Source organism: Hippocampus guttulatus, chromosome 10, assembly GCF_054856545.1.
Source record: "Hippocampus guttulatus isolate MCC_2025c chromosome 10, RoL_Hgut_1.0, whole genome shotgun sequence".
Lineage (NCBI taxonomy): Eukaryota > Metazoa > Chordata > Actinopteri > Syngnathiformes > Syngnathidae > Hippocampus > Hippocampus guttulatus.
This window is the reverse complement of record NC_141270.1, coordinates 12242975-12270360: the sequence shown is the minus strand read 5'-3', so window position 1 is coordinate 12270360 and position 27386 is coordinate 12242975. Positions and strand designations below refer to the sequence as shown.

The 27386-nt window shown below is 40.6% G+C and overlaps 1 protein-coding gene across 4 annotated transcripts in view; it reads left to right on the top strand.

Moving 5' to 3' along the window:
* Window positions 1–27386, top strand: part of macrod2 (mono-ADP ribosylhydrolase 2) — a 372441-nt gene that overhangs the window by 267968 nt on the left and 77087 nt on the right. For all 4 annotated transcript variants that reach the window (XM_086122657.1, XM_086122655.1, XM_086122656.1 and 1 more), the window contains exon 8: window positions 11253–11326. In XM_086122657.1, the coding sequence (XP_085978783.1) occupies window positions 11253–11326 (74 nt within the window). The remainder of the gene's footprint in view (window positions 1–11252; window positions 11327–27386) is intronic.

Sequence of the window (27386 nt, the reverse complement as noted above, 5' to 3'; positions counted from 1 at the left end):
ACGCTGCTGGTAAGGGCATAGCTTATTGCAGTTTGCTGTGTTCATTGTGTAGTCAAGTGCTGCACTGCCAGTGGGGGCCCGTCATAGCACTCTGCCAGACGCCCTCACTTCAAAGTACAAGGCAGTGCCGAGCCAAGCTTGCTGCTGAGGGGAGGTATTCAAGTCTGTTCAATAAATAAACAGCTTAGCACTTCCTATAACTGCATCTTCACAGAACAATGCAGCTGATTATGGATGAAGGTCCAAACATAGCAGAGGGCAAATAGAGGATGGGATTTATTTATTTATTTGTTTGTTTATTTTGGAGGAACTACAGTATGCTATCTGAAGTCTAGTATTCTATTGTTCATTTCCCCTCTGCTCCCAGAACTCCCGTGCTCTGTGAAGGCTTTCCAATATGTTTGGCAAGCTTTTGAAAGTTTTTGTACACCTTAGACTACCAACTACCAGGTTATGTAGAGACTGACCCAAAATATTGTTTTGATTATGAGACCAAATTCGGTGCATCCGCCTGTGCCAAAGTGTGCCAAAGTGCTTATCTCGGTCACTGTGATACAGTAAAAAAGTCAGCTCACAAAAATGAGTAAAAAGCGAGCTTCCAAGAGAGTCAAGCCTGCTCTTTGTAATATGTGGCACAGGCTGGCAAATGAGGCAATGAAGTCAGAGGCAAATTTCTATTCCGTATGAATGAAAATTAACCTTCTCAATGCCTCTCACGGTTCAGAGCCACGAGGCAGGAAATTGTCTTTGTATTGGTTTTGATTGTCCCTTTGTGCTTTCAGCACAGCTCAAAATTATTTTACGATCAACTATGGGACACAAGAGGTTTGCTTTGGCCATCTGCATTCTCGTGAGTGCCATTCACTCTCTTTTTTTAGTGCAACCTGTTTAATTTTAAAATTCCACAAAGTTCAAGGAGAGATTATTTTTCTGATGGGAATCTTGATCATGGTCGGAAAGCACATCGACTACGCTTAACACTGTGACGGAAAAAAAAAAGTCAGGAACACGTTGTCCAAACTCTTTTGTGTTGGTCAAAACAGATTTGGCAGGAAAGCTCATCCTAATTGACACTGTCTTGCCCCGCTATATTCCAAAGGACTCAGTCACCATTGACAGATTACGGCAGAGCAGAAAGGTTGGGTGCAGCAGTGGGGCACAGGGGGTACCTTCCACACATGGGAAGAAAAATGAGGGCTCACACTGGGCTGACAGTCTAATCCTTCAATCAGGCCCATTAACCACAACAGAATTTCAGCACAGACAGTGCGTTGGCAGTACCACCCATAAACAGACTGGTACCCACTGTGGGCCACGGGGTCACCTAGCATGATAGAGGTTATTAAGTGTTACTCCTGTTTGTACATCCATCACAGCCATGTGACCTGAGTTTAAATGGATTATTCCTTCCAAGGTGGAGGCGCTTCTTAATGTCTCACAAGATAAGTGCCAAAAGTCAACTGTGTATACTTAGAGAGGCCATTTTGTCTTTATTTGTATTCACAGTTCCTGCCTTCACTTTTTCTTTTTTTTTTCTTTTTTTTTTAAATCTTAAAATAATGTCTTTCACCGAAATAGGCACACACAGACTTCAACACAAGCAAAGCTGCATATGTAAAAATGCTCTTTTAAAGATGGGTTGTAGATCATATAGTTCTTGGAGAGATCATATCTTTTTGCTGCTGCAGAAAAGCATTTTTCAGCAGCCTTTTAATGATCTGTTTAGGAGGCCTCTGCTCCGATCAAGAGCAAGAGTCAGTGCCCCGCTGATAGTACGCAAATGCAACGACATTCACGATGTGTCTAACATTCACCTGACAGATGTCATGGCACACTTACATTTATAACACAATTGAAGGTGACATGACCTCAGTGCAGCCATACTACCGCTCCTCATTAGACTTGCAACATACTGCGTATCCCTATTTACCGTTCATCCTCCACTTCGTGTAGCTCAGTGATAAGTCTGAGGACTGTTGACAGAGATGTACCCCTGACTGGTGCCTCTGTGAGATATGCAGGTGTAATCTACCCAAACTGGACTGGATTGTCCATGCTTCCATTCTCCACATCTGTCCAGATCAAAGGTGTTAAGCACAAAAGATTCTTTCCTGCAACCCAGCGATCTTCATTTCTTTAGGATTAAGGAAGCTTGGAGATATTTAGGACACCTTATCTTTCAAGAGTGTTATCTTGCCTTTTGTTGCCAGCGATGTCCAGGCAGGTACACTGGCAAAATCTCTCAACAGTGAGCTTTACCAAGGTGGGAAAAGCACACATGTATTGAAAGCCAGTTTCCAGCAAGTGGTACCGGTCAGGTTGTTTTGTTTTACATTGGTAAATATTCTAATCATGTTGGCATTTCCACCAAAAGGTATGTCGGAAGGATGACAATGTTCTATAAAAACAGTTGCGTCAAAAAGGGACCAACAGGGCTTTTACTGTTAAATGTGTAACTAAAATGTTGGTGAATAAATCACAAAGCAAATTTCCAGAGTACAAAACAAGCTAATATTTTAGGTGCTTGTACAAAACAGCCCCCCCCCACCCAATAAATAAATAAATAAACATTTCAGGGGGTTACGTAAATGAATAACCCAAAACTTTGAGTGCCCATTTTTGACTCATTTGGGGTTATTTTTGACTCAACCATTTTGAGGCTGACAACTCCATACAATAAGTAGTATGATATATTGCCAATGTATTCAACAAAGAAAAGGAACCGAGCGCTCTTGCTGGCTAACATCTATAAAGAAGTAGCACAGATATCTCGAATTATTTCCCTCCCTCCTTTTACATTTGATCATAACAGCGTATGCTTCAAAGTGACACTCATTGGACTGCAGTGGTTCATATACAGTAGACTGCAACTGGTATTTAAACAAAACACATTTTGCGTAGCGTTTTTAATGGATATTCCATTTAAAAAAGTGTACTGTACCCATTGCAACAAAAACGTGATGCTCAGATGAAATGGGTTTGAAGTGCATCTGTCGTGTTTTTCCACTATGGAAATGGTAGGAGTCATATGCTTTTGCTCATATGCCAAAAACACCTTCCTCACCTCACATCAAATATTAAAGGGTGTTGTCAAACATCAAAAGGGAAATTGTATGGACATCTTACTTTTTAATTGCTTTTGTACAAGTTGGGTCTGTGGTCTGCGTGGCCCCACCCATCAAGTCTTTTCTGAATTTATGTGTCACTGCTAGGAGCACACCAGGGTATATACCCTACCTCTCGCCCAACGACAGTTGAGACAGCTCAACTCTAATTAGGGCAAGCAAATTAGAAAACAGATGGCTGTTATGTATCGGTTAAGCTAATTTACACAGTAACCACCTTCATTTTTTTTTCCTTGCCGGTGATATGACCAGCAATGACTTGCAGCCATCAAGCTCCGCCCATAGTCACAATTTTAAGGAAAATCAGACTTAGCGTTGGCCCAGCAGCATATATGGTGGGGTTTACAAGCACTCACTTGCATGAGCTAGCCCCTTTACAAAACAAAACAAAACAAAAATGGTCATATCAACAATACAAAAAAATAGTGGGTAAAGTGTGTGTCATTTTTGATCCATGGGATATTTTCAGACATGTTTTCAGACTGAGACTGTTTTGAAACTTGAACAAACATTGATAATGTCATATAGGTCTTCTTTTAATTTGTACCATACGTCTTGTCCGCTCTGTTTTTAAAAGGAGGTGTTAATTTTAGCATGGAGGACAAAACGGGGCATCACATCAGTGGATCGTTTCCAAGAAAGGTCACAACGGCTTGCGCCATCAAATCTGATCCCATTCTTCCTACTTTCTTTTTCTGTCTGTCCTCCCCATATAATGTAGCATGCTTCCACCTCTCTTTGTCTCTTTCTCCTTCAGTGGATTGTAAAGTCGGTCATGGTCACAGCTTACTGTGTGCCAGTGTTAACGCTGAAAGAAGCTTCGGGCTATTTGACATCCACCCTTGCTGTTTGGAGTTGTGTGGCATTTCTCTGTCCTCCACCCCAGATCACTCACCTGTCCTGGGGGCCTGAGAGTGTGACAAAGCTCTCCTCTTCCTTATTTTTCCACTTGACCTCACGCCGACTTCCGCTCTGGAACCCCCATCCATTCTGGTTTGTTTTAACAGTACGGTTCCGGTAAAATCTGCAACCAAGGCTTTCAATGTGTGGGACTGTGCCCCCCCTTAGTCAGTGTAAAACAACTGGTCAATATGAATCCTTTAGTCTTAAAATTTGCTCTGACAAAGCAGCTCGTAAAAGTTTTCGGTGTTTTTTTTTTCTTCATTTAAACACTGATTTAAGATGCTTCTGTTTAAGAGTGTTCCCATTGTTCTTGCTTTTCTAGTCTTTTTTTTTTTTAATTTGCCTCTGGTGATTTTTGTTTGTTTGTTGTTTATTGAACATAAAACATATACAGTAATAATTTGACAGAAAATAAGGTAGATAAAATAGTAAAAAGAAAGAAATCAGTCTTCATTCAACACAGTTATTATGTTCAAGGTAGTAGGAGGAAGTAAAAAATGTATCTAGTCCTACCCCGTTATGTGTTTATATCTAATAAATCATTTTTATATCAATCAGAAAAGAAAAAAAGTAAGAAGAAAGAAGTCTCCATTAAGGCTCATACTTTACCCTTAACCGTGATATTTTTACAACTTTTGGTTTGTATCGGGATTATATACATCCCCACCCTGGCACTCTTGTGTCAATTTTCTCTTGTATTCATAATGGATATTTCAATACCTTTCTCTATTTATCAACTTAGTTCTGATTTATCATTATATTTAATGTTTACAATTTATCATTTGAACTCTGATTGATGTAGGTTGTTTGTACTATTTTTTTGAATTTGTTTTTGAACTCAGCAAGCGATTTACTCATTTTCAGGTCCGTTTCGAAATTATTCCACAGATTAACACCTTTGATAGATACACTTCTTTGCTTGATGTTTGTTCTTGTTTTGAGTTTTTTGAATAAGTTGGTACCTCTTAAATCATAGCTGCTTTCTCGAATTTCGAAAAACTTCTGAATGTTTTGGCAGAGCAGGTTATTGTGTGCTTTGTACATTAATTGGGCGATTTTAAAGTCAACCAGGTCATAAAATTTCATCGTATTTAATTTGATAAATAGTGGATTTGTGGGTTCCGTATATCTTGATCTATTAATAATTCGAATTGCTTTTTTTTGTAGTTTTAGAATAGGGAGTGTGTTTGTTTTGCAGGCATTTCCCCATATTTCCACACAGTAGGTCATATATGGTAATAATAATGAAGTGTATAATGTGTACAAAGATCTCTTATTTAGCACTTCCTTGGGTTTGTAGAGGATCCCTACGGTTTTGGCTATTTTTCTTTTTACGTTATCGATATGTGGCTTCCAACATAGTTTTGAGTCTATTACTAATCCGAGAAACTTGGTTTCATACGCTCTTTCTATCTCAATTGAGTTTACCATAACTTTAGCTTCAAATGTTATACACATCAACCTCTTTAGGCAATATAATGAATGCTTCATGGAAGGCAGTTCATCAAAATGGCAGAGAGTTTGTCAGAATGAATGGCAGGCAGGTTGAGACCTTGACGAAGTCCAGGAACTTGAGGGATGGAGAAAGAGCTTGATAAGACAGACCATTCATTGTTGATCAGGTTTTGTTTTTGTGGAGATTTCAACAAGGGCATGAAAGTGAGATGCACTCTCAGTGGTAAAATTGTTTTGTTTTGTTTTTTTCATCTCTGGACAACACGATACATAAAAAAGCAGGTTGCTGCTCAAGCCCATTGAAAGATTCGCAAAAGCGGTGTGCATGTCGCAGGATGTGAATGCCAGTAGCGAAATACGAGCCAAGGATGCATGGGAACATTTCATTGCATGCTCTTGTGTTTGGCTTAACGACTTCCTTCCTCTCACTTTATCAGGTGGTATAGCAGCACTTTGTCACATTGTCTCACAAAAGACAAAACACCTGAGCTATAGACATTCACTGTGAAAGTTAACTCTGGAGATACAGATGTGAGATGAGTGCACGGCCAGTAAGAAGTTTGAAATGCACTTTGCTCCTGTGTTCCAGTTCAATGTTTGCCATGCTTTGAATCTTGGCGCGGTCTTCCTCTTTTCGCATCATCAAGAAAAGCACATGGAGAGTAAATTACAAATTGGAAACTGAATAATCACTTGTCAATTTTTACCTCCAGTTTAGACCAGTTTTATAATAATGATTAAAAAAATAGATTAATAAATAAAGATGTAACACATGATTTTTACATTTATTTTTTGTCTGTGCCAGGATTTTTTCCCCTGTTTATTATTTGTGGTATTATTAGTATTAACATAAAACCCGAAATCCCCAAATTTTAGAATGAAAAATATGTGGTTTTTGTTCGAATTGTATTACCTGAATTGAGATATTCATTAATCTCTCATTATTTTGATCGTGCTTTTAAATGTTGCCAACTGGTGTGAAACTGCTTAATGCAAAGTTAAGGCCGTGCTAATTTAATCTGACACATATGACATGCAGTTATATGCAGTGGGGACTTCTTCCGTAATCTGCCCTTTCATGTCACAGGTTGTATTATGCAAATATTAATACATTTGCATTTGTATTTTATTTTTTTATTTTCTCCACAAGATGCATGCCCTAAAAATCGATCCCCTTGAATCACACCGACCATGTCTTTGCTGTGCTTTGTGATGAAGTAGAGGAGCCTTCAGCAGAAATAACATTGGACCACCTGAGTCCTCATCAGCGCCACTACACGGCACATATCCCATCAGTGGGCCTCACGAAGACAAATCTCCCTGAGCCGGCAATATTCCCAACATAGGACAGAACCGACCCAAGCAGCACAGAGACCCTGGAGGGCCCACCATCCCTGCACCTGACGCCAAGTCTCCACCTCCTGACAGAGTAGTTTTCACTGAAACCTTCGCACTCCACAAAGAGCGAAAGGAGAAACGATACAATCAATCCCTTACAGTGATATTAAATTATTTTGCAGTGTTTGTACATCATCATAAGGCTACGCTTGAACTACTGTTTGTTGACGGGAACCCATTTTTTTCCAAAACATTGTGCGCCATGTTCTTTTGGCCTTTATTTGGCTTTCTATTCAAGTCGTGCAAAGCTTTCTCATGGGCTGTCAGGGTATCCGTGACAACGGACTGCGGGGGAGCCGTCGCTGAGACCCTGATACTGAAAGTGCAGTTTTCCACCCGGCCAACAAGTTCTGATGGGGTCCTTTACGTTTGACATGTTCTCTCAAGGCTTTCTACAGTTGACACCGGGCAAGTTAAGAGCATAGTTGCGGTCCAGGCTGAATCGAATGAAGCAACCCTGATAACCTGGCTCAGCGGGGGTCACAAAGTGCCACTGTATAAATGTTTCCTGTCATTAACTAATTCACAAGTTTCACTTTTACTCATCTCACAAATGTTTACTATTACTCTCTTGTTTGATGCATTTCCCCTGCCTCTCTTTCTGATCCAATACTGAGGGAAAAAAAGATGAACTCAATTGTTCCCTGATATAATGGCTGAACCACAAAGCACAAAGCAGAAGAATAGTCCTGCTTGTATTGACTTTTAAAAGGGCACCAGGATGTATTTGGATGGAGTCTGGTTTCTTCGGGTTCGATCAGGTGGTTTACAGTTGATTGTGGCAAAAAGTGTGGGGGTGGGGGTCCATTTTTTCTCAATTTTTCCCTGGTGATCAGATAAGTATCATGTTAAATAGAGCAGCAATAGCTTTATTTTTTTTATACCGTAGAATATTACACATTTAGGAGCGGTCAGTGGGAGTCAGAGACACATGCGCGCACGCAGGCACACAGTGCACAGTGCTCTCCTGCCACGCTGCAGCAGAAGCTTACCGGTAGTTAAGATGGTGTATTAGGCATTTTTCTATATGTGATGGTGACAGTGGCATCCATCCACTCACTTGGCTAATGTTGCTTCTTTCAAATGCCATCTGAACCTACTGGGCATTTTATTTGATGTAGCATTGTGCACCTGTGTCTAAAAATGTACTTCTCACAGTGGAGAATGAATGATCACATATTGCTATGGAGGCCCCAAATGTTTGGCTAAGTTTGTAAACAATCGGCTCACTGATGATGAGTGTGTGTTAGGGCGACATGACTAGATGCACATCATTTACCAAATGCTGAACTTAACCCCTATTATCCAAAAACTAAATTGTGGATAGCGCAATTGTCGAGTGACTAGTCGCTCTCGGAAGCCACCAGCTTCAACAAAATTGTTTATATCAAGCCCAATGAACTACAACAAATCATATAAACTCCTTATTTAAAAATAATATATATACATATATACCGGTATACTGTATATTTCCAGTGCTAAAAGCTTTTTATGTGAGGCAATTAATTTGGTTTCTTAAGTCCAGTCATACTTTGACTGTTCTCCTGTCAGTCACAGAGCACATGGACACAAACAAGCATTCACATTCACAGCTATGAGCATTATGGAAATCTTCAATAACCTCAAAAGCATCTTTTAGGAGTTTTAGGGCTGTAGGAGGAAATTGGTGTGCACAGAAAACATATGCAGGTATGGGAAGAACGTGCAAAGTCCCCACAAAAATGTTCCAATTTAGATTGAAACCCAGATGTTCCGTCAACCAGTCAGTTGTACTTACCACTAACCCACAAGGCTGCCTATTTGATAAGTTGCACCAAATTAGAAGGCTTTTTTTTAAATTATCAAATCATAATTACCCCAACTATACTTGCCATTGAAATTCTCAGGAAGTTATCAGTCCTTTTGCATCCCTACAAATGTATCAAATTGTATCATGCAGGTGTATGTGAAATGTGTGAGCCATTTTACTAAAGGCACCCGCTACTTCATTTATTAAATTCTGAGTGATGTGTGGAGCATAATTATCAGATCAATAAGCAGCCTTGAAAAAATTCACACGCTGAATTGCTTCAATATACCCAATAATGTTTGCCCATTGCTGGTGACCAGATGTTCTATTCTCATTGAGATACATTCACTTTCTTTTTCTTAAGGCATCATACAGTGAGCACAAATGTGGACCTGAGAACACATTTATTCCATTTGCTTTCCTACACTTATTTTTATGACACCATTTTCCGAGACAGCTTGCACTCTTGTTGTTTTTTTCTTCAGTTTTTCAATTTATTTTTTAAATTTGTCTTCCTCACATCTGTTCGCCAATACGACATGACAAGCGTGAGTTGAAATGGTAGAAAATGCTAATTCCGTGCACAAAATACCAAATGGTGGTGATGCTGCAAAGTAAAGCACATATACAAGAGTTGTCGGGTAACCTACAAACTGACTTGGCGTGCTGGATTTGGTTCTTATCACAGAGTTCCTGCAGCCAAGTTGCTAAGGACTGAACGCTCAGTGAACTATCTGCAAACACGCAGCCTAATGCAGCCTCAGAGCTGACATGCTGTCACTGCGGGCTGCTATGCTACTCACATCCTGCTTGTAGAGGAGCTCAGCAACATGTCTTTGCCCCCCCTTGCAACTCAACTTTTCCTGGAAGGCAGAGAGGGAAATAAAGGGACGAAAGCAAAAAGGAAGAAAAACAAGACAATAGCAAGACAGCGGCGAGTTGTTCGAACTGTTGTTTCATTTTTGCTGTCGCGTCTATAAACTTTAAAGAACCGTTACTTATTGACTTTGACCTCCAGTACTCTTGAGTGTGAGATGACACCATTCAGGCAATGTTAGGACTGATTGCTTTCGCTTATGTGTTTTCCTTCACGTGCACCTTAAAATGTCCTTGCAACTCTTGTAAACCCGTTTCATAGGTCTTACATTGTTTTATCAAGGGCGGTGACCCAGGAAAAAAAAAAAAAAAAACACATCCGAGAAAGTGACCCGTGCAATAACCAACTGGCTATGAATGTCGCATGGCCCTTGTACCGGTTGATTTGGGTTGAGATTGAGGTCTCGACCCCTGTCATTATAGCAAGATAGTGCCCTCTGCAATCTCTGGTCCCTTATTTAGTGCTTATTATATGGAAGAGTGCCCATGCTGGTTGGTTGCCTTCAAATTATTTTACATCGGATATAGTTGTGTTTTTTTTTTCTTCTTTTTTTTCAAGTTTGCATAATTCAGAGCAACGTGGGCCTGATTTATTAAAAGTTTTTAAGTGCAAAAAGGAACAAAGTTGACTGCGCGCACAGACAGATGTGGAAGTTGAACTGCAAACCGGGTGCACCTGCAATTGTGAGCCAGATGCATAAATTGTTGCATTAATTTTGTGCATTCTGCTTTATGTGTGTGCAGACAGAAAAATGTGAATTATTCAAAGTCATATCCGATCTTGCGTCTTTAAAAGTGCGTCTTACATTATGCCACCATCTCGGATGCCATTTTAACCTGCGACAAAACACTGCATTACTTTTGTTTTTCCTTGAATCTGGGTAATTTCAGTGCACGGTGAAAATTGATGCTGGTCTCTCCCAAGTTTTAAACAATGTTTAGTTAGCCTGGTTCACCCAGCAGGATAATAGCCCAATTTTAGCCCCAATCCTCCCCCCCTAACATTCGTAAGGAAGCCCCGATTACAGTATTGGCTCAAAAAGATCATCTTCTCAGATATTCCTGATGTGTGTGGTATTTCCCCTCTGACCCGAGAATATTATTAATGACATCGGTTTGTGTGTGATGTGAGGTTGTGGCTGCACACTCCACACTGTATGTTCAAATGTGTTATACCCGTGACTTTTTTTCTTGTCATGTGTGCGATCTTTGAAGCGCAAAACCCTCATTTAAATGCAGCCATTTCTTTCCAGTTTTACGCGTTGCCACCAGCTTGCTGTTTGGGATCTGAGTTCAAAGTTTGCTATCGTAATAGATCGTGCCCATCAACCCTGTACACAAATTGTGAGTGTTGTTGCAGAATTCCTGTTATGGTCAAATACTTTCTGTAGTATAATGGTTTTGTTGTCAGACAAGACTCATCATGAAATGAGATGCAGCTTTGACTGACAGGCAACAATGTGTACGGTTCCAAATGAAGTCAGAGTCAAATGCTTTTGTAGGCAAAGCGGTACATGGCCTCCAGGCTGCGTTAAGGGAAAACAGAACAGTCACCAACACTGGAAAAGTATGAGGGGGAAATCAATGCACGGGAATAGAATGATCAAATGAAAAATATTCTAGTAAAACTAGTTCTGCCTACAATACATGTTATGAATGTCTTTTAGACACTGGTATTGATTGACATTGTCTCTTTCCTTTTGTAGGGTTTCCCAATGAGCCTGCAGCTGACATTGCCCTGAACACAGTCAAAAGTTGGATCGAAGAAAATCCTAATACGGTAAGACGTGTTTGTGTATCCTCCTCCTCCTCCTGGGGTGAGTCATTACAAATGAGCATGGTCGGACCACCACAGTGAGACAAAACGCTAATTTTCACGCATCCTTGTATTTGATGCCGTGTCGTCGATCTGCCTCGCTTCATCAACCCTCAAGTTTGAGGTCTGCATTCGTCATCAAATTAAAAGCTAGTCTGAGACAAATCAGACCTTAAATGGTCTGTTGATTCTTCAACTGGTCTTAGCAGAGGAGTATGAGCAAAGTCAAGAACATAAACACATCTGATTAAATAATCTATCAGCGTTTTTGTGTTACATTAATTATTGAGGTCTTGAATAGTCTGGACATGGCAAAGTCTTTCGTGCTTCTTCAATAAATTGTACTCGGTGATTTATTTGTTGGTAAACATTTCACAAGTGGAAAGCATGTGAAATTGAATAAATCGTGAAATTTAATTCTCCTTTTTCATTCCGTAAATGATTAGTCCTTTGGAATAACAACTCTAATGGTGACTTCAAATAATTTTGTATCAATGCAATATTAAACAATACAACATCAAAGCAAAAAAAAAAGCCTGAATGGTGAGCAGCTTCATCTTACTTCTTCTGCGGTCGAGGGTTCAAATCCTTCCAGTATATTTGCATGTTCTTTCCAGGCTGGCATGTGTTTCCCAATCAGGATAAGCCATATAGAAAAAGGATGACTTCATACGGTCATTTCCCCCCCATCAAATTCTATGTCTTTATTTTTATTCGTCCTTAAATGTTTACGAACTGGTTGTCAGAAGGTAGTTAAATATGACACCGAACATTAACCCGTGAGTAATTCAACCGTCAGAGGTCATCTACGTGTGCTGTGATACTCTTCTATCTGTCACCGTGGGTGTCCGTTTCAAACTCACAGCTTGATATGCTCCAGCATCGCTCAGCTGGTGTTACAGATGCTGTGTAGAAGCAGGCAAATCTTACCTGCTGCTGGATTACTTTGCGACTGACGTGTGACAAGACGTTGCCGAATGATTGCTGCAAGGTGCATTTGGTGAACACGTTCTTTTCCGAAGAATACCGGTGACTATAAACGGCAGGCTTTAAGATGACTCTTATTTGAAGACTTGAAATTGCACATCCTATAGGTGTGAATGTGTAGGTGCCCTGCAATTTAATCAGTTTGACTAAGACATGACTCTGGCTAGCAATCCCATAAGCATTTCCATTAAAAAAAAAAAAACCAATTTCGACTTGGTGACGTTGTTTACATTTTGTCACACAATACATTTGCAGCTGTATGTTCCTATACAGAGGAGCCAGTGCGTCAGTGCAGTTTGTTTCCATTTATATATAGAAAATGTTTCTGTTATCCGGCGTCCTGTCAATTTAGACACGGAAATGTAATCTGGTTGAGTCCAAAGTAAAACATGGCGCTGTTACTTTCATTACTCAATAGTATGCAGTATGTGTGCTTCAAGCCTCACTGGTTGCAAATCGGCCACTAGGAAGAATAAGTATTAATCAGTCAAACTTAACCTGCTTGTTCAGCCGCAGTCCAGTGAGCTCGATGCTGAAGTGCTAATATTGTCATTGTCAACAAGAGAGAATTCATTTCACGGCGACAATAAGGCTTCTACTTCGGGGGGGATGCTGTGCTATTGTGGCTTAGAAATCTGTACAATAGCCTGGCAGAGGATCTAAATCACTTGGGTGGCAGAGTCCATTCCCTTCTCTGGGCTGCATACGGTGCATGCGCGTCTCTTTTCTGTTTTGTGAACTATCCACGTTTAGACTAACTTGATAGCATGCAAACACAATATGTGTGGAGTCGAAAGATGGTGGTTACATTAAGACTTGGTTGTCCCGCAGTGTGCCGTTGCTTCGACAAGAGCGGAATTGAAAAGTAGAGAACACACTCTGATTGATTAGCCTTGAATTTATCTCCTCTGCCAGCATTCTAACACAGGTGCACTCACCAAAGTGCAGCAATGTCGCACCCATGCAGGCTTCTATTGTGGAAGAATAAATAGCACCCTTTAATCGAGAGAGACCTGAGTGCAGCAGTGATTCTTCAAATCACAATAGATGACCGAATGAAGGGGCTCAGCCTCTACTGTGGCACATAAAATCAAATTGGGAGGGGGAGTTATCTTATCCTCAAGAAACAGAATGATTGACAAGCCGGCACTCATTTGGTCTTAGTTAATTCACACCCATCAAGCGGTTCGGAAAATGGATGGATGGATAATTCACACCCTCTTAGTTTGGATCAAATTGAAAATTAATCCTAGTTATTGTCATAAAGTTTTGAGAGTAACCTCTACAATCAAAGTTAAAATATTTATTCAAAGTGATCACTATCTTTTGTTCTAACTTACTACAGGTTGTTGGAGGATCCACACGGTTTAGTTTGATCATGAAACGTTCTTTACAGCAGGCAGCTAAAACCTGTTCTGGCCTTTCGTGATGAGTTCAGTCCAAGGTGAGCATTTACCGTGTGCTCTTAAGCACTGCACATAAAACGTGTAAAACGTGTGAGATTATTTCACTGATACCTAATGAATAATAACAGGATTTTTCATAACTCTGTCAAGGCATACAACTAACACTGTAATACTCGAAATGTATGCGTAAAAACACAGTGGGCTCTTGTGATTATGTTATGAAAGCATGCAATAGACTTTTAGGATACTGTATGTAAAATGTGTTGTCATGAAAGAAAATGGGGGGTTTTGGGGGTGTGGGGGGGGGGGGGGTCCTTCAAATGAAAAAAAAAATCAAAAAAGTCACCACAAAATTAGATGAAGTCTTCTTCAGCCAAGTACAGTCATACCTCAGTTTTCGACCATAATCCGTTCCAGAAGGCTGTTCGAAACCCGATTTGTTCGAAAACCGAAACCACGCTCTTTTTTTAAAAAAATCTTCATTGAACACGTCTGCTCACAATGGAATGCTACACGAGGAAGCGAGGAAGCGTCACTTCCTCGTCTAACCGAGGAAGCATCACTTCCTCGTGTAAGGAAGGCGAGAGGAGTTAAGTGGTGAATTCAAGCGTGCTCAGTTTGGTCAAGAACCAAATTTCGGTCGTAATCCGAGGCATAAAAAACTCGAAATTGTTGGTCGAAAACCGATATGGTCGAAAACAGAGATGTTCGAAAACCGAGGTTTGACTGTACATTAATTGTGCTAACTCTAAATAGGATAATTGGTACAATTGATTTAGAATCATTTACCATGGATTTGATTCAAGAATTACATTTGGCTCTTCTAGAACAATAAGATACAATTCAGATTGAATCAGAGGGGCCGAAAATTCCTTTTCTAAACTTTGTTGTATATTTGCCGGTGTATTCAGCAGTAATGTATCAAGAATAGGAAATGTGAAATAGCAACAAAGCATAGACATCCCGACCATGCAAATTGAGTTGGACCCTGCATGGTTCACTCTGAGCCAACATACCAACTTACTTTCTCCATATCAGTTAACTAACACGATCACCATAATATTGACCGCAAATATCTTTCTTTAATAGAAAGCAACACGCTATTGTGAAAAAAAAAAATACATCTTATATGTCAGTCATTCCCTGTGAAAGTTATCATTTTAATGAGCGCTGTATTAAACCATTGAAGTAAGGAATATAGTCGTCTCTTGTATCGAGAGGTGTGTGCCAAAGGGTGGCATCTGTGGGTGCATGAGCGGCCACATTTCCCACCGCGTGCCTCAAGGATGCTGATGCGTCCCACTGATGGTTTGCGCAACTGGCATGGCGTTCAAAGCCGGCGCGGCTCTTTTGAAGTGAGCGTCTACACCCCTTTGAATTCTCTGCTGCGACCGGGAGCGTCAGGCACATGTGGTCTGATCTGAGCAACTGAGAGCAGGACTGAACATTTGGCTCTGCATGCACACACCGTATGTGATACGCAGTTTGAAATGGGCACACAGTGTCTCCAAACTGAAATACCTTTCTGGCAAGAGAGGTTCTGTAAATTCTGACTCTTTTCTTTTTTTTTTTTCTTTTCTTAATTTGGTGTCAGCTAATTACTTTGCTCCGACACTCAATGCGTATTATGTAGTGTGATATATCAGTGACTGGCCCGAAGGCTGCAGCGTTGGGGTTTTATGTCTTTTATGATCTGAGGGTTTTATGATCTTCCCCTTTCTGAATAATGTGACGTGTGCTTTCTGATTCCCCTGACCACCACTTTGAATAGTTCAAAATGAAACTCGCATCAGTTTTTGGATAGATTGAAGACGATATGGATTCAATTAGCGAATGGATGCTGTTGAAAGTTCGTCCTCAATTGTAACTTTGTAGCGCCTCGTGCTATCTGTAGATGAAAAGTGGTTGTGTTTAAATGTGTTCTGTAGAAGATTTAAAAAAAATACAGTTTATCACAAACAGTAAATTTATCTGGAAAATATTTGATTGTGCCCTTGAGTGAAATATCTTTTGTGGGGGATTAAAGCTTTTATCTTTCCCTCATATCGAAAGAAAGGTTTTGCTTTAGTAATAACAGAATGGTTGTGTAGTTCGATGAAACGAGAATTGTGACAGGGCATAATCCGGGGGGAGCTTGTGCTTTCATAATCTTCGATTTCCCTTATTGTCATTTGCCAGGCAGGAAGATAAAGCCCAAACTTCATGTTTTATTTTGGGTATTTTTTTGGTGATAAACAGTGTGCTTAGAGAAGCCTTTTCAAATGTATATTTTATCTTTTTGCAGCATGTGAAATTGCTATAAATTATCATTATCTCGAGGCAAACTTTTCACAATAAATTACAATGCATCTTTATGCGGCCCGCGAAAGCCGATCAAACAATCCATGATGCTTCCTAAATGTTTTAGGAGTATTGTCTCGCTATTTCAAATGTGTTAATTATATACTATATTAAATTATAGATTCTGATACGATGATATTGAAAATTTGCTTATCATAACAACAGCTGGAATTGCCATGGACATTTTTGACGATTGTACTGCCACTCAAAATGAAACAAATGACTGTTTCATGTATTGGGCTATGTATGTTTTTCACAAATTACTCATAGTGAGATCTGTTTTTTGATGCGGCAAATGGAGAAGTCCTTTGATATCTATTTGTTGTGGCCTCCCTAATCCAGCTGCTACTGTATACAGTCTGCCGATCCAAGAGCCATCCACTTCACACCAATACCCAGATATGACGGTCTGTAAGTGCAGCTCCACCTCCACACTTACTGTGCTGGAAAAAGCTATCTTAATGACATGCTAATTGATTTAGTGTAGCGGAGATAACAGTAGGCTGGCACACCGTGATAAAGCCAGAGCGGGTCGAGCCATTGGTTCAGAAGAGGAGAGGAGACTCATCAAACTCCAGCCTGCTCCTCCACTCTCTTTGAACACAATTTTACACTACTGCACCCCATGCTGATGCGTGGAGACCTTGAATGTGGAGGAGTGTGTTTGTATGTGAATGTGTCGTCCTTTGAAAATACAGTAAACCAAGTGCATGGCGCAAGAAGCATAGTTTAGGACGGCACTGTCCTCAATCATTTCTTAGAATGTAACTGTAGCCCTTTGCAAGTCACTCATTTGTGCTTTTTTTGGAGACATTTCTTGGTGGGCAGAATGTACAGTGTGTCACTGAATTCACACTGGCAAGTGCAGACACGCAGATTGGACTATTAGTTTCAATTATTCAACATCATATATGCTCCTTTCTGGTGTTTAACACGAGTTTCAAGTATAAAGTCAAAGTCTATGAATTTGAGCGAGGAAGTGCCTTTATTGTATCCCAGCCTGGAATTCCAGGAGATACGCTGGATTCATAGTGGTCTGTCTTCTGCCCAAGAGATTTTCTGTGTGAAGAACACCGGTCCTAGTTTGATCCAGAACGCTGTAGTTTCTCGAGTTCAGCTTCATTTGATCAGACATTGGGACCGAAATGTATGGAACATTTTATTGTGCATATGCTTTCAGATTATATAGTAGTGTCAAACTTTGAAATGTACTGTGATCATCTGTCAGAATTTGTAGTTATTGAGGCTATCACAAATAAACCCCGGTTAGCTCCATACTGTTGTGTATGCATGATACAGGCTGGTTTCTCGCTGTCCTATTTACAACAAAATGATCTGGTCAGGCTTGTGTTTAGACCACAGTGTTTAGTAAGGATGGCAATAGCTCTTGTCAATTAGTCGACATAATAGCATGACATCACCCTGGTAATCAATCCTAAACCCTTAATAGAAACAGAGCTTTTCTTTACTTTGCCTAGCCAAACTGCATTTCATTTGTTGACTCACCACAAGACATTTTTTTTCAACATCCTGGCACATTTCTACACACCAAACCTTGATACCACATGAATAAAACTAGACTGTACTATTAAAGTATCAAGTTCATAACAAACACGGCACTGGGTGGGGATGCGGGGTTGGTAGCCTTACTACTCGAGCTCTCGTCATTAATTACGTTAGTCTATCTAGAGCCTGCAGAAACAGATAGCAAATGGAAACCATTATGACCACTCCAACATCCTGTCACTCACTTGAGCTGATACCAAGCCATAATGTCTGAGACATTCAAGTAACCTTGGTTTGCTTCGGTGTTATAAATGGTGCAATTTCAATTCAGCCTTAACCTCTACACCAAATGTACACTCGGTTGAACCCCTATAGAAAACCAGAGCTGCAGCCCAGCGACTGATACTGTATCAATATTTCAATCGCATTATCCTGTTATTTCATTTTTAATTCATCTATTAGAAGTTCAACTGGGTGGCCGAGGAAATATGGCTGACGTGTTTGTTGGCCTGTTGAGTTTGTATTTATAAACGAGACTTTCCACTTCATGTTCAAATTCCAGTGTGATAATAACGGTGGCCACAATTCCAAATGCAAATCCTCCTTTGCGGAGACCACTCTCAACCCACCCATGTGGATGTCTTGGCTCATGTCTCTCTCCACTCTTTTTTCTCTGTCTGGAGAACACACAAGCAAGAAAGATGTTACCGCTGTCGGCGGGTTTCGACTCCCTTCAGGGGGGAGGAGACCAGACCACCGTAGTGATTACCTACACTGGTTTGTGATTGCACAGTATCTGGCATGTTATTAGGGGGAATGGGTCATACCTTTGCTCCATCTCAGAGGGGAGTCAAATCAGGCTCGAAGACTTGCTTCAGGCATTGCTGCTTTTGAAAGTCAATGTTTTGCTTCAAAGCGTACATTACCTTATCAGAGTATGTTTTTGCCCAAGGTTGTATTCATAAACAAAGTGTGCCCATTTGGGGTGGTTGATGAAGGCTTTAGATTTTGTGGAGTCGAATGCATCGGTCAACGGTCATTCAATATACCGGATGAAGTATTTTTGTTACCTGATTTAGTTACATAAAATGGGGAAGCAGCACTCAGAATTACACTGCTGAATTTGTGTATTTGCAAGAGGAATGCAAAATTTGCGGATGAATTTCAGTATTATCGTCAACTAACAATTGAAGATTATCCGGTTGTAGATGATTTCGTTGTCTAGGATCACAGCTTGACCCTGGAACTGGTTATTTCTTTTACCGGTATTTTCTATGGGTGATCTGTTTTAGAAATCTGAGCGATTCGGGGACATGTTTGTGATTAACATTATAATTTCAAATGCCATTCAAGGTATACTTTAACTGGGTCTACGCTTTTAATAAAAGTACCTCTTGATACAATTTGTGTGAAATTTGAATTTAATCCCTGTAAATTGTCACAATAACTGCAGTGAACGTGAGAATCCCGAAGCCGTGGGCAGGTTTGACAAAGCTTGGAGACAAGCAACTGCGCTTATGCCGAATTAGTATGCAAATGCTAAATAATTAGGCAAAGAGGCTTCCTTTTTGTGACGTGTATAACGGCTGTGTATGTTAACTACATGACCCCGTCTTGAACTTTAATCCGAGCTGTCTACGCATTGCTTGCTGCAAACAATCCTCTATATTTTCTGCTCTCGGCTGTATCCCCAGTCTGCCCGGAGTAATCAAAGGGGGGCAGAATTAATTGGTTGGCCCTGGCAAGACAGCAGGTGGCCTCGGGCAAGTCGTCACCTGCCTGAGGAAAGGGCACCTCTCATCTATTCAATGCCCACCCAACCATCCTTTGCCTCCTTTACCTTCTGTCCTTTCACCTTCTGCCCAAAGAAGCACATGGATGCTGCAGTCCATGTCAGGGGGCCTCTCTCTGAAGGGGCTGCACAAAGTCACCTCAGTAAAATAATCAATTGAAATGCAATTCCAATTGCAAGAAATGGAATCGAGGCTGCCCATTTTCCATGAACTTATTTCAGATCATCGTGACACTCCTGTTACTATAACTGCCTGTCTCCATACGCCGGCATAAACACCCTGGAAAGGAGATGTTTTGCCTGACTTGTGGCTGATACATTCATCAAGCTGCTGCCAAGCCAATATCACACTGTCACAAGAGAGTGTGTGCCATTCTATCACCATGAGGGGCTGACAAAACAAGTCCCTTTCCATAATACTCTCTCAGGCCAATGTCTTATATTGCCTCTCCGCTCCTCAGTCATGTTTATTTCTGTTCCTTGCTCAAGTGGACCCAGGTTCAGGTCCACGACCACCCCTAACTCCCCCTGAGCCCCCTTTTTTGTTAACCTAGCCGAATTTGAGCATTACATTTCTGGTAATAGAGGGAAGAGTGGCGAGTTGCCTCGAGCGACTGAAATATTGCATTTTAGTGCTTCCCAATTTAAAATCTGTAATTGAGCCGACTCCCCTGCTTTCTGTGCAAATGACTGTGCTGGGCAAAAGGTTCTGCCTAATTTCATCTTTCTCCCAAACTTGTTAAAGAGAAGAGTTGATGCTGCCAACCTTTTTCTTATCACTCTGGAGTCCCTATTGTCATTCAAGGGAAACAGTTAAAAAGCTCTCGTCCTGCAGAGAGGTCCCCAGCACACGCCTGTGTTCTCATCGCCTGAAGCACTGAATTACTATTTATGTGCACAACTTTGGCAGCGCACCAGACTTTGCCCCTGTTCAACCAGCAGAGCTAAAGCAGTGTTGCTTTCTGTTTCATTTTTCCTGTGTTTTTCCAACGTCCTCACGGCAGACAGTGTGTACTGCAAATGCCGTCACACTGATATTTCAAATAACAAGATTCAATTCAAGTTTACTCCTTCCACAAACCTGGTCTTCTTTGCAAGCTGAAATTGTTGTTCCAAAGCAAATTGATCACCTGTATTTTTATGTTTTTTCCTATCACTCTTAACAACAACAACAAAAAATATTTTGAGTTTTGCAATAGGTTAGGACCAGAATCACAGGATTAATACCCGAATTAGCAGGATGAATGCCATTCAACTTTTAGGGTGAAGGCTCTAAAACCTTTGATAGGTTTCCAATAAGAGCTGTAGGATCTTACAACCACAGTTTGATTTCTACTTTTCAAGCACTTTCTCCTTTCAAACTGAAATAACTGAGACAAAATAAGATATTTTAGAATATGACAAATGTGAATCCCATAATCATTATTTTAATGTCATGTCTGGCTGCTGTGGAATGTTTGCGTTGGCATCATATCTACAGGTAGTCCATTAAATGTGCGAACAGAAAGGTTGATTTTTCTGTTGCACAGAGATTTCTGTTTATTCAGTAGATTTGAGCTTTTTATAAATTATATATATATTAAATTCCCTTAGTTGTAATAAAGTGAATAAATAACCATTTTAATTCTTAAATTAGTAAAAGTAACCGTTCTGGGGAAGTTGGAGTCCTTTTGAGGTTTTACAGAGAGCTTCTTGCGTTTAAGCATTGTGGGCCTCTTTTGAATTGTATAATAAATGTAAATATATTACCTCTCAAGTGTCCAGGAAGTGGGATTTAGGGGTTTCTGCTGGCAGGGAAATATATGTGTAAAATAACATTATTTCGATAGCTAGATGACATCGTCAAAACAGTCATAAGTAGTACAATATACAATTTGATACATCCCTTTCATGTAGTAGTGTTTCAGTCAGAGAAACATATCCTTTATTCGTGTTTCAACTCATAATCCTTTTTCTGTTTTGAGTTTAAAATCATACAGAACTTCATATTCCTTGTATTTTGTTATACAGCTGCATCACTTGCATTCTATAGTGACTCACTTGGATGGTTTGAGAAATTAAATGGCACATTGCCATTTGTACTCACTTGCTTAGATGGTCACGAAGTGTTCCTTATATTGCAAATGATGATTTTTTTTTTAACAGAGAAAAGTGTATAGAAAGAAATATGAAATGCCATCTGTCTGACTCCCACGGGCTTGGTTGATGCCGTCTTATGTACGTTGAAACACAGACAGGGTCTTCTTGCAAATGAGCTTCAGGGCTTAGAGTTTGCTGGATGTGTCGCCGTACAACACTTCTGCTCTTTTTTTCGTCTGACACATCCTCTTTCAGTGACCTCAGATGTGTTTGCAGCTCGCCGTTTTTATTCCTCAATCTTTGTTTTAAAAGAAAAATACAATGCAGAACAACTTGCTCACTTAATGTCAGCTGTCTTTAGGGGTGTTCACACGGCAAGATTTGGTCCGGTGCTACACCGGGGCTGCCCCAGTAGAGCGTTCACACGTGCAAATTAGCTCCGGCGTAGCCCCGGAAAAAGGCTTACACCGGACCAAATTTGATCCACCTCAGGGAGGTGGTTTAAAAATTTGCTCCGGAGCAAATGCTCGTTTGCGAAGCAGCACCGATGTAAATTTGCACGTGTGAACGCAACTGGGTTAAATTTGCTCCAGAGCAAATGCTTGTGAAGAGTTTACGTACGGCGAAAATGTGTTGCTTTCGTGCTCTGTCGGACTTCCGTCATGTGTTTGTTTAATAATGACACAAGACTTGGCTGGTAACATCTTTCCTTTTGTAGGAGACTGGACTGTCTCGGAGTTGTTAGTGTAGTTTGTTCCTTTGTTGTGTGTTCACAACCCCCCGCCCCCCATATAATTTATTTAGTGATTTCCTCTCTTGATTTTCTGTTTGGCGCATGATGTGTTTGCTTTTCTGAGTGTCATTGAAGTCATCGTTGATTTACGTTTTCGGGGGCGGTCACTCTCGAGCAGAAGGCACGGAGACCGAGAAGGAGAAGGACGTGCCTGTCCAGTAGTCGCTTGAGTTGTGTATACGTTTTAAAAAGAACCAACACGACAGCTCATTTGTTTTCTGTCGCTTTGCTCCGCTGCAGAAACTGCCGTGTGAACGCAAGTGGGGCTGCACCGACGCTGTGCCGTTGCAGACACGCTCAGCGGCTTTGTACGTGTGAACGCTCCACACAATTTGCTGCGGTGCAAAATATATCGCAACAAAATACATCGGTGCAGCGCCGGAGCAAATGTGTGCCGTGTGAACACCCCTATAGATGACATTAAAGCGTGGGCATTGTGAAGTTTGAGCACAGGCATTTTTCATCCTCATCTGACAGAAAGATTGAAAGAGATTTCTAAAGGGCTTTGCGCTGTTTTGTTTATTTATTTATTTTTACATTTTCGTTTTCGGACTCCAGCTTGATTGGAACTCATTCATCCTCTCAGCCTCAAAAAGCAGCCAAGGTTTGGGCCGTAACCAGATTCTGTCTGTCACATCATCACAGAGACTTCAGACACGCTCATGTCTAAACGCTTCACTGACGGAGCATTCGGCCATTCAGCGGCTGTGTATTCTCGGGCTTCATCAGGAAGGCCATTTCCTAATGGAATCCACAAAGAGGATCTTTCAAGATCATAATAAATACACATTGTGACTGCTTCTAAGCTTAGTTATGTACAGTATGCAAGCCTTTTGTTCCTCTTGTTTGTGTGCAGGCAAGATGCGAGAGGTTGGATGAAATTGATTGATCTCAATTTATGAAAGAAGCAGATTCTTCATTGCATCCAGTTTGTAAATTTGTCACTTTTCATGAATGTAGTGCACTGTATATTCTGAAATGGTGGCCTTTGCTCTCATGGACATCATGCCCAAATGAAATGCTGGGTGCATCATGCACTTGAACATATAGTCACAAGTCATATCGGCCCTTCCTTGTTTTTCCCTCCAGGAAAATAAAAAGAGGTTGTAACACTGTTGACGATAATTATCCTATGAAATCTGATCTGATTTCTAAACGCCATTCCCACAACACACACCGCCAACAGAGGAAGCATGGCCTGTGCAAAACTTAAATGTATTAAAGATGCTAAACAATTAAATTCAAATTCTTTGCTTTCTTTTATTTATTTTATTGGAACTTTTTCATTGACTTAAATGTTTGAGAGGGATGACTAAAACAAACAACTATGAGAATAAGACTCCGATCTTACCCCGAATGGACCTATGCGCTTTTCAGTTGGATAAATAAATGCCTCTGACTATACAATATGCAGTCAGTAAGCATTTAACAGGAGTATTGTTTGTGTGCCGTGTTTCACAGGAGACTTAATTGCAATGTTAACAATTTTAAACAGTTCGCAGGTGTATCGATAGCATGTCTTTGACATGGTTTCATCAAAATATCCCAAGGATCAAGAAATTTACTTTACACCCTCGTTTTTTTTTTAAATTCTTGCTGAAGTGTGTCTGTTTTGAGGGCGCCTTTCTGTGTCCAGAAAATGAACCCCTATGCTAACACCAAGTGTAGATTCCGTTACCATGGCAACATGGGTCAGAACGACTCTCAGCTCCGATTGAAAGAAAAAATAAATAAATAGTGTGATCTGTGAATCCCATGCCAGTTTCCATAAAGAAAGCATCGATTGTGTTTTAACTTCAACAGATAGCCACAGAAATTTCACTTGTCAATTATTTATTTATTCATGATGTCGGTAAAACAAAAACATGGGCTTTCTGAAACACTTTCTCATTTACCACACAAGGTCATGTCACAAAGAGTCTCGGGGTTGTCAGGCTGTGTCCTAACAGTTAATAAAATGCCTCCCACAATCCATCTTGAGGTTGCAATTCCAGGAGGGGTTGTGTAGAGAAAATTAAAAAGAAAATTAAATGAAATTCAATTAAGTGATTTGCTGAATTGGAGGGGAAAATGGCAGTGATGTGGAAAAGGCTTTTAATCTTGGTGAACCACCTCTTCTTCTATTAAGCTCATATCGCCTGCTTATCACACTAATCACTCCACCCAATGTCTGCAATGCTGGCCTTTTTTTTTTTTTTTTTTTAAATGAACCCATCATGGCCTGTTTCAGTCCACCAAGACTGGCAGACACAGAATGCGCTTGTGAAGTGGGCTTGAAACAATCAGTGTGGTGCTATGGCCCGGTTAGACAACAAGAAAAGAAAAAAAATAGCAGAAAAGCCTCGTGTGATTGTTCAGGAGTTAAAAAATGTTGCTGGTTATGACAGCAAAATAAATACTTCATTCCTTGGCATTTCCATGCTCGCAAGATAATAATAATAATAATAATAATACATTTTATTTGTGGGTGCCTTTCTAGAAACTCAAGGACACCTTACAACAAGCAGTTAAAATCACAAACACAATGTTAAAAACGGCATCAAATAAAATAAGAAAAAATACAACAAAAAATAAATAAATAAAAATAATGGCTTTATGGTCCGAGTGAGTAGGCTTGTCTAAACAGATGTGTTTTGAGGCTGGATTTGAAATGTGTTAATGAGTCCGTATTACGAAGGTCAGCGGGGAGTGTGTTCCAGAGCTGGGGAGCAGAGCGACTGAAGGCTCTGTTTCCCATGGTGACGAGGCGAGCAGGGGGGACAGAGAGGAGGAAGAACGAAGAGAGCGGACAGGTGTAGGAATATGGATGAGGTCAGATAGGTATGGAGGGGCTAGGTTATGGATGGATTTGAATGTGAGGAGCAGGATTTTATATTGAATGCGGTGTAAAATGGGGAGCCAGTGGAGATGTTGGAGGACAGGTGTAATATGGTTTATGTATGGTGTGAGTGTGATAATGCGGACGGCTGAATTTTGGACCAGCTGAAGCTTATGGAGGGTTTTTTGAGGGAGACCGAGCAGGAGGGAATTACAGTAATCGAGTCGCGAGGTGACGAGGGTATGAACAAGTATAGCAGTGGACTGAGGAGTGAGAGAAGAGCGGAGCCGGTGGATGTTTCTAAGATGATAATATCCAGAACGAGTGATGTGGTTGATATGTGAGGTGAAGGAGAGGGTGCTATCAAGAATGACACCCAGACTCTTGACCTGAGGAGAGGGGGAGATGGAAGAGCTGTCAAAGGGAATGGAGAAATCGTTTATTTTGTTTAGGGTGGATTTGGTGCCAATGAGGAGGAGTTCAGTTTTATTGCTATTCAATTTGAGGAAGTTTGAGGTGAACCAAGATTTTAATTCCTGCAGGCAGTTGGTTAGGGAGGATGGTGGGAGTATGGTATTAGGTTTGGTAGAGATGTAGAGCTGGGTGTCATCCGCGTAGCAGTGAAAGTGAATGTGATTTTTCCTGAAGATATTACCAAGGGGAAGAAGATAGATTAGAAACAGCAAGGGGCCAAGGACAGAACCCTGAGGAACACCTGAAGTGAGGGGAAAGGGGTGAGATCTAAAACATTTGAGCTGGATAAACTGGGTGCGGTCAGAAAGATAGGAGCGGAACCAGGAGAGGGGGATGCTGGTGATGCCAATGGAGGAGAGTCTGTCGAGGAGGATGGAGTGAGAGATGGTGTCAAAGGCTGCACTGAGGTCAAGCAGGAGGAGGATGGCGAGTGAACCGGAGTCGACAGAGAGAAGAAGGTCATTGCATATTTTGAGGAGGGCAGTTTCGGTACTAAGATGAGCCGTGACAAGCTGTGAAGGACTTTGCAACCAAGGTTATGGTGAAGAATCCTTTCTGGCCAAAATAATAGCTACACCCGCACACACAAAAGATCTGAGAGGAAGTAATACAAGAAAATTCTGAAAAGACAAACAATGCTTGTTTTGAACCCTTTCATGCACAAATAATAATATCCCACATCAGAATTTTTTTCTCAAGTGTTTTTTATTAGTCTTTAGGCATTAAAAAATAATGGCAGTGGATGGTAACACACACATGGGTCCATTGTAATGGTCGATGCAAAACAGTGCCATTAAGATTAATTAATTATTAATTTAAGGTATTCAAACATATTATATTCAATTATTATTATGTTTGTTGTTCTGTTGGACGTGCTGTGCTGTGTCATAGTGAGTCTTGTTTCTTACATATTGCCCCCCCCCCTCCCACGTGGCTCCAGGTTGTCTCAAATTGTTTCGTTTCGTTTGTTTGTTTGGCTGTAAGTTGCCCCTAAAATTGCCCATCAATACGTTGCAAAAGCAGTTATCTTGCCACATACCGACGCTGATCTACTTGAATGGTGGACGTAGCTGTTTTGATAAATGTATCCACATATGAATGACATTTTCTCCGGTGTTCTCTTCACTTCTGGCGACTTATTGCATATTACCAGTAATACAGGAAATAAGTAAGAGGAAATAGGAATGCTCACTTTTCAAGCCTATTTACGGTGTTGTACTTGAGATTTGTGAGTTAAGGACAACTCTGCTCCTATTAAAAAAAACTGTCTTATATGGGAAGGAAAAAAACAGTCTGAAGCAAAATTTAGAACACTAAACAAAAACAAAGCACTGTAAGTTTAAGTGACGTCATCAACAAAAGAAATGAGTTGGCTCAGGTTAGCGCAGGTTCTATGCATGAGACAAAGAGACAAACTAATTAAAATACAGACCCTTCATCCTAACATCTCACTTTGCCACTTTCTCAAAATGTTCCTCCAGAGGTCTGTGGATTGCGTTAACATTGACTCGTACTGTCAAAGTTGCCCTGTACCCTTTAGGAAAGGTCATTAAATTGCAAAAAAAAAAATTTGCATATTATTCCAGCATGTGGGACATCTCAGTGCCAGGTGTTGAAAGCGACATGGTTTTAAGCTGCGATAAGCAGTGGGGGTGTGCCCTTTGCCATTATGCATGCTTGCCAATCGATTCTCCACAATGCCGTCCAATCAGGTAACTTGACTGTTGTTCATAATTAAAGCAATCTAGATGCAAATCAGAAAAAGTCAGAGGGCATGTTGTGCTAAATGCAAGTCTGGCCCGACTAACCACGGGTTCATCATTTTTAAT